The sequence below is a fragment of the Aphelocoma coerulescens genome, chromosome 4 (genome assembly GCF_041296385.1).
Source record: "Aphelocoma coerulescens isolate FSJ_1873_10779 chromosome 4, UR_Acoe_1.0, whole genome shotgun sequence".
Taxonomy (NCBI): Eukaryota; Metazoa; Chordata; class Aves; order Passeriformes; family Corvidae; genus Aphelocoma; species Aphelocoma coerulescens.
This window is the reverse complement of record NC_091017.1, coordinates 41,629,805-41,643,868: the sequence shown is the minus strand read 5'-3', so window position 1 is coordinate 41,643,868 and position 14,064 is coordinate 41,629,805. Positions and strand designations below refer to the sequence as shown.

Sequence of the window (14,064 nt, the reverse complement as noted above, 5' to 3'; positions counted from 1 at the left end):
TATCACAGCTCTCCATGGGCTGCCGGGGGACAGCCTGCACAGTAATCTTTACTTCCCCCACTCCAGTCTGAGGTCCCACCCACAAGAGACAGTCCTCCTTGAACTTCTCCAACATGAGTCCTTCCCACAGGCCACAGTTCTTCACAAACTGCTCCAGTGTTGGTCGCCCATGAGGTGACAAGTCCTGACAGCAAACCTGCTCCATCACAGGCATCTCACAGGGTCACACGTCACAGTTTCGTTCAGGCATCCACCCGCCCTGGTGTGGGGTCCTCCATGGGCTGCTGCTCTATCATGGACACATTCACACATCACGGGCCCTCAGGTTCACACTGGAGTTCCAGCCTGTCCAGTACAGCAGCACAGGAAACAGCAGCAACACCCTAGCCACCTTCCAGGCCAGGCACATTGTCATGGCTGCTATTAAAATGTTCCCAGGAACAATTCAGTCAGGTAGCAAACAGTGCAGCCCTACAACAAGCAGCAAGAGCAAAAAGCAGCCACTAACAAGCGCTATATTCTAATATACAGTCAGTAAAGCAAGCCCATGGCAAGCACAGGAGCCAGCTCACTACCAGCTACCACTAAGGGATATAAATTCAGTCTAATACATCCCACTCAAATCTGCCACTAACTCAATGGTTCAACTCCTGTCTGGCTCGCCTAAAAGGACTGTCGTGGTTTAACCCCAGCCAGCAGCCAAGCCCCACACAACTGCTCTCTCACTCCCCCACCAGTAGGATCAGGGAGAGAATCAGAAGGGTAAAAGCCAGAGAACTCATGGGTTGAAATAAAGACAGTTTATAGAGAATGCAAAAGTCATGCACGCAAGCAAACCAAAACAAGGAATGACTTCACTGCTTCCCACAGGCAGGCAGGTGTTCAGCCATCCCCAGGGGAGCAGGGCCCCATCACATGTAATGGTGACTTGGGAAGACAAATACCATCACTCCAAATGTTGCTCCCCTTCCTCTTTCTTCCCTCCATATATACTGAGCATGATGTCACATGGTCTGGAATATCCCTTTGGTCAGTTTGGGTCACCTGTTCTGGCTGTGTCCCCTCCCAACCACCCAGGAGCCCCCACCTGCCTCCCCAGCATGGCAGTATGAAAGGCAGAAAAGGCCTTGGCTCTGTTAGCCCTGCTCAGCAATACAGAAATATCTCTACATTGTCAACCCTGTGTTCAGCACAAATCCAAAACACAGCCCCATACCAGCCACTGGGAAGAAAGTTACTCTGAATTGTCTCAGCTGAAACCAGAAGAATCTCCCATGTTCATCTGTCATTCACATCCATTCCAGATGCAGAAGCAGGTTGCTGCTTAGCATGATGCCATCTCCATTTCCTTGTTCCCAATATAAAATGCATTTTTTCTTCATTGCTTCTGATGGAGACATCTGTTGTGAGTCTTGAGCATTTGAAGAAAAATGTCTCTCACATGTTCATACTGAAGTTGCTTCAAAGAAAACACCTTTTATCTTCAGTGACTGCACTGTTGTGGGGTCTGCACACACACTACAGCACACAGAATTTTGCTGAGAAACTACCTCAGTTTTATAGTAAGTTTCACATTAATAACAACTCTTTGTCAAGTAGTTTCTCTCAACACTTTGTGTATGAATGGCTTAAACAACGTCTCAGCATCTTTACTGCTCTTGGTGCACCATCTCCTCAGGGAGCAAGCAGACAGGAAAGACAGGAAAAGATTACAGAAGGTAATGGACTGTGTTTCTAGTCAAATTTATTCCCTATCCCTCTGCAGCTTTGCTGCTTTCCCTGATGGAATTCCAGAACTTTCCTGTCCTCTGAAGCTCTTCCTGTTCACATGGCATGTCTGTCTACATTGCTAAAAATGGCAGTTTTCAAAATCAATTAGTACAAGCGGTTGGTGGAGCTGAACATAACTTCACTTTCATGTTAGCAAAGCATAGGCTGCACTTCCATTGGGCTTCCATTTCTTAAATTGATTACTTTAGGGAAAATAGATATGAAACCACACTCCTCTCAGGCTATATAGTTCAAGCAATATCACTCAAAATAAAGTCTGACCTCCATGGAGGAGCATCTCCATATGCTTGGAGAAATACCCACTGCTTCACCATTATTGGGAATTATGTCAAGGATGCCCAAGGATGCTGGAAAAGATTTAATCTGATGTGAAACACAGGTTACATATACTGCAGGAATATTTTGCTGTGAGGCTTTTGTATGTCATTTTTTTAGTTTCATGCTAATTTTTAGAGCCATCATAAGTATTTTTTGTTTTCATCTATGTTGTGTCTTTAATGATTCTGGAACTTTAGTGGAGAATTTCTTGCTCAATATCATAAAAGTTCTGAATTTACATTTTTATACTGGTGTTATAATTGTAAAATTTGATCAGCAATTTGCATGTCACTTTAGTTTATACTGAGCAATTTTGGAAAAACAACATCCGTTCAAGCCTGTCATTCATTTTGTACCCATAACAAACACAGCTCAAAATGTAGTCATTTATCAGAGTCTGAGAAAAATAGAAATATATTGCTTGTTGGATGGCATTAATGTGTCTTTTAAGTGCATTCTCCATGCTAATGTGAAATTACTGCTCTATAGAAAAAGCAATCTAAAAATTTCCACAACTCAATCCAATATAGTAATTTTCCCAGGAACTGAGATATCAAAACCATTAAATAATCTGAAATGTGGGGGTTTTCCCCCCAAGAAAAAGCAAATAAAGAGAAAAAGAGGCAAGAGATGGAAGTGTGCTGCTATGTTGAAAATAAAAGCTGAAAAACCACATTAGGCATTGTGCTCTCATATTAAAAAAAACGTATCAAAAAAGTCAACTATTGCATTAAACCATGTATTAATTCTGTTCAAGACTAAGGATTTGGAACTGGGGAACCACTGAAGGATGGTACTTCAGCACTACATTTGGTGCAATTTACAGTCTCTCCTCAAGTTATCTAGCTCTGGCTAACTACTACTGCATCTATACAGGCTTTGCCAGGGACAAGCAAAAGTTTGCCAAAGGTGAAGTTAATCTGTGCAGAAGAGATTTCAGTTGCCAGTATCTTCTGGAGCTACCTCTTGTGGGTGGGAATGTCTCAAACCTCTCAAGTCCATGTGCACAGTTTGAACTTGCCCACTTGGACACAACCACAAAGCTTCAGCAGAGTTACACAAAGTTTACCCAGAAGTTACATTACAACTTCAACTTTTAGCCCAGGGACTGGATGACAAAACAGAAAGACAAACTGCTTGTGGCAGAAAATTGTTTTATCTAATGCAAAATTGGGAGATTTAATTACAGTGAGGCAAAAACATATGGGATAAAATATTTATCTCACAGTAGAGGAGCTGGTAACACTGCAGGGCCTGTATTTCCCAGACATTGGCTCTAAACAGAGACACAAGGAGTCCTTCCTCTTCCCCATTTTCATCTATAAATGGAACTTGTCATACACAGACTGCTATAAAATGTTCTTATTTGTCCTAAATATTTGCCTTCTCCTAGTACTTAATTTATAGAAAACTATTTTCAGAGAGCAAAAATAAGTAAACAGGCTAAAATTTTCTAAATAAACGCATCTGTTATTCTAAGTACAAGTATGAAAAATTATGCTTCTTTAAGCAAATGAGCACTTTAAGTTAATCTGATAAATCTACACTTACACACTTCAGCGAGCAATCCAATTTCTAAAGCACCCTGTACTAATACTGGTGTCCTGACAAAATTCTAGTTTAGATAATTACTCTGCCTAGCTAAACCTCTCAGCAGTATCACATGCTGTTATAAACCACTCTGTAGCAAAGAAGAAAATTGTTCAATTGCCATTGCTTCGTAAGTACAGAATCAATGGTTTATCACTGATCAATGTAACATTTAAGTCACACAGGCCAGATTTTCCAGTCTACCATATCCAATTTGCACTTTAAATTTAGCATTAAAAAGAAACAAACAAAAAACAACAATTGGCAACTCACAGAAAACTGCACTGGACATGGTAGCTCTCAGGTGAAACAAACATGACAAGTTTTATGGCACTGCACATTCATAGTACTGCCAGATGGCACCAATCTCCAAACTTCTTGTTGCTGCAGTTCTCAGGGCAGTGACTGTTCACATGGCTCTGCAGACGACACAAAAATATTCTTCATCTTCTTCAGAGAAAAGTCTGGTGATAGGCTTATACTGTTGTGGAGGTGGTTTCAGATGATCCAATGAAGCATCTGTCAAATACCATTGTGTCCCGTCATCAGGGATTTGGCTGAAAATTTCTGGCATGGGAAGGTAACCAACAGCTGGAGGTGACAGTGGGGAAAGTGATGCTCTAGTTATCTGTTAAATCCACATGTGACTAGAAAGCCTCATACTTCAGCTAGTGACTGCTTCCTAAGAGCAGAGGTGTTCAATAAACAGGATTTGACCAGAGAAAGAGATCATAAGAAATTCCTTCAACAGGATCCGCCAAGAGATCTTAAAATGACAGCATAAGGAAACATTGTTCCAGTGAAACATGACCTCGAACAGAAACATGACAGCTCTGACCCTGCAGAGTACAAGCATCCAGAAAAGAGTGGGATATTGTGGCCTACATATTTCTATGTTAGCTGGACATACACTTCATAATTTTTCTTCCGGCAATTCTCTTTGTTATTAGTTTGGTAATGTGCCTGTTTGGACAAATTTGGAAATATATCCTCTGAGAGAAGGCAAGTTATAACCATCCCTCCTCCACCAGGTTCAGGAAAAAATGTATTTTCCTCAAAGGGAAGAAGGAAAGTGAAGAGATAAAAACTATTTATTTAACAAACACACAGTAAAAGGATAATAATGCTAAATAATAAAACCTCTCGCTCTGCTGAGAGAAACCTGGGAAAATTTCAGAGTCCTCCCGTAGATCTCTCTCCCCCTCCTTGGAGCTGGGACGGGGTGGTGGGCCCACCTCCAGGGCCAAGGCCTCGATGGAAAGTTCTCCCAATGTATTCTGATGTTGAAACAGTCCAAAAAAGAAGAAGAGAAAAAGAAACCAAAGTCCCAGGAAAGCAAAGTTCAACTCTGTCTCTCTCTGGAGAAAAAGGAGCTGAAAAAACCTGGCCGAAAGCTGGCTGTAAAGCAAGCAGTGCTTCCTCCACTCCTCTCTCTCCCCGCAGCAGCACACAACTGTCTCTATCTCTGTGTGTCCTTGAAACACTGCAAACTGCTTTGAAAGTTTTGGTCGGGTTTTTTTTCTCTTCTCAGGGTCAGTTTAAAGGCATAGAAAGGCACAAAATTACTTTCTGGGCATAGAACAGTGATGTGGGATACAACATCATGAAGTCACCCCAAGACAGGTGATTAAATAGCTGACTTGAATCACCGGGTGTTTGCATAGACTTGGAGCCATGTTATAGAAAAATGTATAGAAAATCATGGAAATTAAGGTAAAGAATTTGAAAAATAAGCATGAAGTCCTGTTAAATCCCTGCAATAGATTTGCTTCCTCTTCTTTACCTCTTGAGCAAACCATCATAAGCAGGTCTCTCCCAAGTTGTTTCTTATGAAGAGGGAAAGGATTTCTCTGTTGAAGACGTATTTTGAGTAAGACTACCTAGAGAAGTATATCATCCAGTGAAACCCTCCCAAATGTGACAATTGTCAAAATCAGGTTGAAATCAATTAATTATTACAGAGTTTTACCTTAAAAACCTGTTTACATTATGTGCTGATTTCAGATGGGATAAAATTAATTTTCTTCACAGTAGCTGGTAGGGGCCTGTATTTTTTATTTGTGCTGGAAACAGTGCTGGTAACACAGGGATGCTTTTGTTGTTGCTGAGGAGGGCTTACACGGGGTCAATGCCTTTTCTGCTTCTTGTAGTTCCCTGCCACTGAGGAGGCTGGGGGTGTACAAGAAGTTGGGAGAAGATACAGCTGAAAACCACTAACCAATGGGATGTGCTTACCATATGGCATCAGAATCACAATAAAACTGAAGGAAGAAGGAAGAGGTGACAAGAGGAGTGATGGCATTTGTCTTCTCAAGTACTCGTCATGCATGACGGAGCCTGACTTTCCTGGAGAAGGCTGAACACCTGCCTGCCCAGGGGAAGTGGTGAATTGATTCTGTTTTTTGCTTGTGTGTGAGGCTTTTGCTTTACCTATTAAACTGTCTTTACCTCAACCCACAAGTTTTCTCACTTTTACCCTTTGGATTTTCTCCTCCATCCCACTTAGATGGGAGTGAGAGTGCAGTGGTGTGGTGCTTAGTTGCCTGCCGAGGTTAAAACATGACACGCTGGAATTCTCAGAAAGAAGTTTCAGAACGTTGCCATCTCCCAATGAAGCCTTTTCACATTTTAAAGAAACTATTAAAAGAATGGGACTGCTATTTCTTTTGGTCAGGGCAATTTAGTCTTTTGACCACAGGAACATTTACAATACATGTAGAATTTTTAGCTTGGGATTCCTGAGTTGCATTGCATTTAACTTGATTTATGAATTAATTTTTTTCAGACTAATTTAAAGTAGCCAAGATGTCTACTCCTGGCCCAAATCCATCAAAATTGTTAGCACACACAGTCTTGCTGCAGTCAATTGCTATAAATGTCTGCAGCAGCATATTGCTAAACAAAGACCATAAGTTACCTGTCTGAGCATTAAAAACAGGAGAAAAGCTGAATTGTTCTTTATGTGAACAGACACCTGCCTACACACACAGTACATACAGTGCAGTCTGGCTTCTGACCAGGATGTACCTATAGTACACTGCAATTCTTCACAGCCAAACACCAGAGAAATTCCCTGCACAGGGAGATGAGGAAGTTTAGGAAAGGACTGAGCATCATGTCCCAGTGAGGGGACAAAACACAGCTTGGGTATGCCCCCTTAATAACTGAGCAGTTTTGCACCCCACTGCTTCAATAAGGACATGGAATCCCCTTCATCACAGTATTCTTTCCACAAGTCCAAGTGTCAGCATGAACTGAGGTTTCTTGATCTTCTGTTTTGATTTGGACTAATCCAAAATGACTGTGCACAATAAACTAGCTGAAATGCATTACAAATGCTGAGTTAAACAGAAAGAAAATCAAATATAGAAACCAGTCTATTTTATCCTGTAAGATACACTCTATTTAGTAACACTCCTGAAAATTGATAGGTATTAAATTAACCACAGGAGGGCTCCCTCTGGTATACGGAATACAACAGCAGCATACTGTTTTAAGATACAGTACTATTTTTGGCAATAAAGTAACAAAGGTTTTAGAACTCAAATGATATTATCCTCAGTAGGCTCCAATATATACAAGGGAATGAAATTATACATGAACAATTTAGGTAAAAGAACTGAATTACGTAAGTGTTAACTGTGTGAGTTAAAACACCTAAACAGCAATCTCAGGTTGCCAATGCTCTGCATTTTAAGGCACTAAGCTCTGTTTTGTCATGCCACGTGTGGGGACTCTTGGACCTGAAACACCAGCACAGCAATGAACAGGGCCACAGAATTAAAGGGGATTGAACACACCAGGTCCCAGCTGCTGAGGAGAGAAGTTCTGAGGAGAGAAACGAGGACTTGCTTGGAACAGCACATGCATAGAAACTGAGCAGAGAAAGTAAGGCTTCATTATCAGTATTTTTTAGGGTTCTGACAGGTACTCACCCAAAATAGTACAAATAAATGTCAAGCAGCTACTTTTGTAGACTTGAGCCTGTTTGTCACTCTATACTTTATTTACCTCTTTGCTAAAGAGAAACAAAACTCTCCTGCCTTGTAAGTTTGTGGTGAAAGCAAAAGTAAATAATTGAGACAGTGGAACTAAATGCGTAAGTAACTGACAGTGTCCTAACAGTGTAATAAAAGAAAACAGGTGCATATTTGTGTCCTAACCAAAGTATATTTTGTACAAGATTTTGCAGCTGTTGAAATCAACCAGAAAAGCAAGGGAAATACAGCTAAAGGAGGGGGGCAGGAGAAGAAAGTTTTGCTCTCAAGATACTGCTTTTATGTACCAGAAACAGAATTCACCAACCCAAGCTTTGTACTTTGCTGGCATCAATAGTGAGTTAACAGGGTTAACTGTCCTGGAAAATTTATTTTTATCAGAACCTGTGTGCTTAACAGTAGGAAACATTGCATTCTGGGGTAAATTTATTATTTCACTTCTTTCACAGACTTCAGAAGCTAATGACTGTTTGCAAGACAGAATTGAGGCTGAAGCTGCTTTCTGGATTCAGAAGACAAAGTCAGTACTTTCATAACCACCAGGCTTAGTAAGTCAATTTTGTGCCTGTTTGCCAACTACAATAGAGGCCTAGGATTTGTAAGGACTAAGTTCTCCTTATCCTAAGGAGTTAATTCAAATCCATACCTCACTATCCCATGGGAAAGTTATAATCTCTGGGCTAACCAGATAGAAGTACAGGCTTCACAGGACAATGGAAAGAGAGTTCCATGACTATCCCATGAAACAACATTTCCCCCTCACAGCACAGCTTTTGCTCTTTGATCTGGACACTGTGCATGCATCAAAATAAAAAAGGGCCAACACCATCACCAGTTTCTCCAGGAGAAGTGCCTCAGTCAGGAGGTTAAAGCAGTGCACCTCACTGCCCCAGCGTATATGTGAAACGAAGCCAGAAATCCACCTTCTTTCCTTACTTTACACATCATAAAGCATTTCAGTAATACACCTGTAAGTATTACAGAGCATCTGTGACTAAGAGATGCTGCTGTTCAATCCAATTTTAAGTGAGGAGATTTGACACCAGGAAGCAGGGATGTGACAAATGAATGAAAAAAAATACAAAATGAAGCTGAAATATATTAGGGGCTAGCTCACTAGACTCTCAGTCACCACCCACACTGGCCTCCCATATGAACAGAAAGAAACAAATCACAATACCTACATTACAGACACTGGAAAGCTGCTGCAAGAAATTTGGTACTTTTACATTAAGTTATGCTTCATATACTGACAGTGTATGAACAGACAAAGGTAAAGCCTTACTGTAGCCAAATAAAGGAGCACTAAGTTTAGATAGCATGAGATAATCAGGTTTGGACCAGGATTACATCCTACTCATTGCACTAAATTGTTGCTTTTCCTCCACAGAAAACAAAATTGAAATTAAAAGTTTTATCAGCATAACTTTGTATCCAAACAACCCAGTCTTGGAATTTTATCAAAAGATCAGACAAGATACTTTTATCACATACATAATATCTCAATGACAAAACAAAAACAAACAAACTCACCCTCTAAAGTTAAACTAACTGTAAAAACTGTAATCACAACTCAAGGACACCATAATGTGTAAAGGAATTTTTAAGACTTTTTTTTACAAAGGCAATAAAAATACCCTATTCAATTTCCCTTATTCCCACAGGATAGCAAGGAAGGCAGTCTTAGAAAGATTAAACTAGAAATTGAGTATTTTTTTTTTCCTCATGTCTACCACTTACGACAAACTATATCTTATGGAAATCTTGTTGCACCACATAATTCAGAACCTTTATATGTACCTTTACCCTTGAAGCTCCACTTTAAATAATATGATAAACCAAAAGTAAATAACAATAAGCAAAATATAAAAATCAAGCCTATCAAGTTCTCAAGTGTAAACATGACAGCTTTAAAAAGTTTATATGAAACAAAGGTTCATAGAGATTAATAATTTTTATAGAATTAATGTAAAGTGATCAAAATCATTAATGTTGTCTGAAATCATAGTTGTATCATTTTCTCATTTTTTAATTTTTCATAAAGAAGAGCTTCTCTGTTCAGAGACAGAATCTGCAAAATGAAAAAAATTCTTGTGTAACTTATTGCAGCACTATTTTCATGGAAATAAAGTCAACTTGGTTTGTCATATGAGAATTTCTAGATAGCAGTAAAGAACACAAGTGCCTCTTCTAGGCGCTGGAAATGACACAGTCCCCAGGGGACACTGTTCTACCATTGATAGAAACAGACTGTTTTTGCATTGTGGACTGCTTTTGAACAGCTTCCCTGCTTACTGCTGTCAGGAGATCAATACCTCCTCCATCAGACTGCCATCCCTCCTTCACTCCAGTGCTGTGGCAAGCAGCTGAGGTGGTGGGAGAGGCTGACAGACCCTTCATTCACAGGGAAGTTTGGGGATGTTTGTTTCACCAATGAATGGGAAAGCCTAATTTATAAGTAGTCAAAACATCATTTCACCATGACATCTCCTCAAAACCACCTGATGAATATAACATGAATTTAACTGTTCTTAAGACACCACATTTATAAACATTACTGTCAAGGTCAGAATACCAACTAGACACTCATTTTACCCATGAGGGTAAAACTAGTTCAGCCTGTAACTAAATTATTGAAGTCACAGACAACTCTGGCTCTCTCCAATGGTCAGGACACACCACAGCAGTCCAACTGTACGTCACTAGCATGATGTGCTGACTCTACACACATACCTTTGTAACCTAACATGATCTAAGAATATAAGAAAAGTCTGCTGCAGTTTCAGTAGGACTGACCTCTAAACTTGAGTTAAGTCACACTAAGTACCAAGAAACTGAACACCTCAAGGGCAAAGAATAACTGTGCTGAGTGTTTAAATTCTTGCATCTGCTACTAACTTAATGGGAGAAAAAGAAGTTACATTTCTACTATGATACTATTTCTAATGCAGTCTTTTCTAGTATGACCTCATTTCTAGGGCAGTCACAAAGAAGCCTTAAAATTTTCTTTATATTTCAGGGAGTTGAACTCAAACTCATATTTCAATCCCTGCTCCTTGTAAGTATTTTGGGTTATAATGCGCACATCAAAAGACATAAGTACCCTAATTGCATTACTTGTCTGTACTTCAACCTTCCATCCTTACTGGGTAATGACATTGCCAACATGATTTCAATACTTAAAATGATAACGGAATTACATTAGAGTCAACTGTAAGGTTCAAAGTTTCACTGCTCATTTTTATTGTTTTTCCATTAAACAGTCCCCTTACTGCTCAATTAGTATTCAGACTGGGAGAAAAGGGAAGGGGAAAAAAAAAGGGGGAGAAAAAGGGAAGCTAGTAAAAAGACCTTTTCAGAAAACTTGCAATGTAAAATTTTCTGTGGTCTCATTAGCAAGCCTTGCTAGTCCTTCACATATGCTTAGCTGTTTATTTCTTACATCACTTTATCCAGAACTTTTTTTTTCTTAAAAAAAAAAAAAAGTTATCTCCCTTTCAGTGTTATTCAATCATGCTCTACTTAGAGTGCACTCTTGAACATTAGAAATTTCATCTTACATCAAGGCATGTGTATTCTAAAGAGCCATGCACACATGGAAATAATTATTTGCACTGAATACCTTAGCCTTCCTAAGTCACAAAGTAAATTAGAAACTACAAAGACTGCAGTGTGCACCTTGTAAACTAATGACAGACACTTATGATCATGTATAATTTTCTTTCAGCAGGAATTACTTCCAACTAAATCTTAGCACCTGTCAACTAACTGCATTTTAAAACCCACAGAAACATAAAGTAAGCTTCAAATTAAGAAGATACACTTAACTTCCTCCTCTAGTAATTTTCAGCATATTTCATTAACCAAAGTTATGATACTTTGGAGGACTAACTCCTGTAATGGATACCCTTATTAACAAAGAATCAAATAAGTTATTGCCCAATTGAAGCCATTGACTTAAACACGTTTAGTATGTGGAAAGTGCATTACATACACGGGTGATGACCCTTGAAATGAAGGCTACTAATAGACTAAAATGATAAATGATGCCATCTAATACACTCTAACGTTAAGGCAATGTAAGTGGTAAACAAGCTAAAAGATCATACAATCCCATAATTTCTCTACCAATAATCTATGAAACATTCATGCTACATTTAAATTACACTGACAATTACAGTGTAGGAACATTGTACTGTTGAACAGAACAAACATAAACTTTGGTAAATTACAGGCAGGGTTATAAAGAAGTGCATTACAACAACTCCCTAAAACTAAACTTCACTTAATGCAGGTCATACTGTGATTTATGAGCCATACATAAACCCAGCAAGCTGAAGAATAACTCAAGCAAAGAACAGCTTATGTCAACTGCTCTTATTAATAATAGCGATCAAGGAAACTGTAAGCTGAAAATATTTGAAAGTTCTTTGTGATATCAGTCTGACAAGCAGTTACACACAGCGTCGCCGCATCAAGTCACAATAGTAATACTCAGAAGAGAAAAAAACACTGCCAGTCACTTCTGTAGAATTTACAACAGAAAAGGAAACACAAAATCTCGGTGGTAAGACATCTACACGGACCCCAAGCAATTTCAGCGAACCTACAGCCACACACCAGTTCGAAAAGTATTGCAGGCAGGCAGACAAACAAAAGTTGCGGTAAAACCTCCACTTCTTGTAATGAAAATTAGAGCCCAGCATCACCCTCAGCTCACCAACGCAGCACACAAAATCCCATGTCCTCCTAATTTCAGAGGCAGCCTCCGTGCCTGCTCACCCCTTGCCCTTCCCGGGGAAGCCCAGCCCGGCAGAGTCAGATGCTCCCACAACTTTCTCTCTCCGGCGCGGCGGTAGGACAAGCGCACGTGCTGCCGCTCCGCTCCGCTCCGCGCCCTCGGCCGGCGCCGGGCCCCCCGCAGCCCCGCAGGGGGCGAGAGCCGGGGCCGTGCCCCGAGGGGCGGCTGCCACCCTCCGCCCGGCGCGGGGCTGTGCTCCCGGGCGGCTTCGCACCTACCTGCGGCTCGGCGGCTTCGGGCGGCTTCACCAGGTGCTTCTCCTTGTAAAGAGACCAGAGGCCGATGTCGGGCAGGAAAATCAGAGCCGCGGTGAAGAGCAGCGTCATTTGCAGAAACCTCTTCTGTTTCCTCTTCATGGCCAAAGCCGGGCTGCTCTGCTGGCGGCGGCGGCGGCGGTGTCAGCTCCAGCAGCACCGCGAGGCCAGGTTCTTCCCTGCCCGCAGTCCCTCGGAAGAGCCCGGCGCGGCGCAGAAACTTCGCCCGCCTCACGCCTGCCCACCCGGAGCCCGGGCGGGGCCGCCCCCCGCAGCGGCAGCGGGGCCGAACCTGGCGGCCGCTCCCCCCGCCCCGGCGCGGCGCTGCGCGGCGGCGGTGCCGCTCTTGGGGGAGCTCATGGATCCACCTGCGAACAGAGCGGCAAACAACCCGCCACACAGCGGGAGAGGGGCAAAAAATAAATAAATAAATAAATATACATATATATATATATATATTTAAAAACAGGAGGAGGGAAAAGCCTCACAACCCGAGTCCAGTAAACAGCGTGGGACCGACAGCTCCCCCTCCTCCCGGCCGCGCGGAGCCCCCGCTGCTGGCCGCGCCCGCCCGCCTCACGTCCCCCTGCCTGCCCCGACCCGGGCGGGGGGGCGCGGCATCATGAGCTCATCACGCGCAATTTGCTAAGCAAGAGTTCAAAAAAAAAAAAAAACCAAAAAGCAGGAGAAGAGGGCTGATGCCGGCGCCGCGGCACAACGCGCCCCTCCGCGCCGGGGAGGCGGGCAGGGAGGGGCGGCCCGCACCCCCCGCCACCACGTGCGCCGGCCGGGCCGGGGGCGGGCGGTGTCGGGCCCGCCCCACCGCGCCCCCTCATCCCGGCCGCCTCATCCCATCCCCTGGCTCCGCGCCGTTCCCTCCGGCGGGCGAGGCGCTGAGCGACAGCCCGGTGCGGGGCCCGCGGGCCGGAGCCGGGCGGTGCTGCTGCTGCTGGTTCTGCCGCCGCCGCGCATAGGGGACGGGGCTTGCAATTCCCGTTCCGGTCCGTCCTCCACGGCGCTACGTGAAATGCGGGGGGAACCGCGCGGAGAGCCCGCGGGCGGCTCCCTGCCCGGGGCCCCGGCTCGCTGCGCCAGGTGGTGCTGGGGCGCTCACCTGCCGGGGTGTCCCCGGACTCCCCTCGCAGCGCCGCCTTTCCCGAGCCCGCCCGGCCGCAACCTGAGCAGCTGCAGCCTTCCCCGAATCGCGGGGGCTGAGGTCACCCCCCACTTCGGTAGCAGCACCGAGGGAGGGAGATGTTCAAAGCGCTGTCGATTTGTACCCAGCATGTTGCAGTCGGACCCGTTTGGGCTT

At 43.0% G+C, this 14,064-nt stretch overlaps 1 protein-coding gene across 1 annotated transcript in view; it reads right to left on the bottom strand.

Moving 5' to 3' along the window:
* Positions 1-12,943, bottom strand: part of GALNTL6 (polypeptide N-acetylgalactosaminyltransferase like 6) — a 451,443-nt gene extending 438,500 nt beyond the window's left edge. The window contains exon 1 of the mRNA XM_069013725.1: positions 12,717-12,943. Coding sequence (XP_068869826.1) covers positions 12,717-12,854 — 138 coding nt within the window. The 5' untranslated portion in view covers positions 12,855-12,943. The remainder of the gene's footprint in view (positions 1-12,716) is intronic.
* Positions 12,944-14,064: the final 1,121 nt, after the last annotated feature.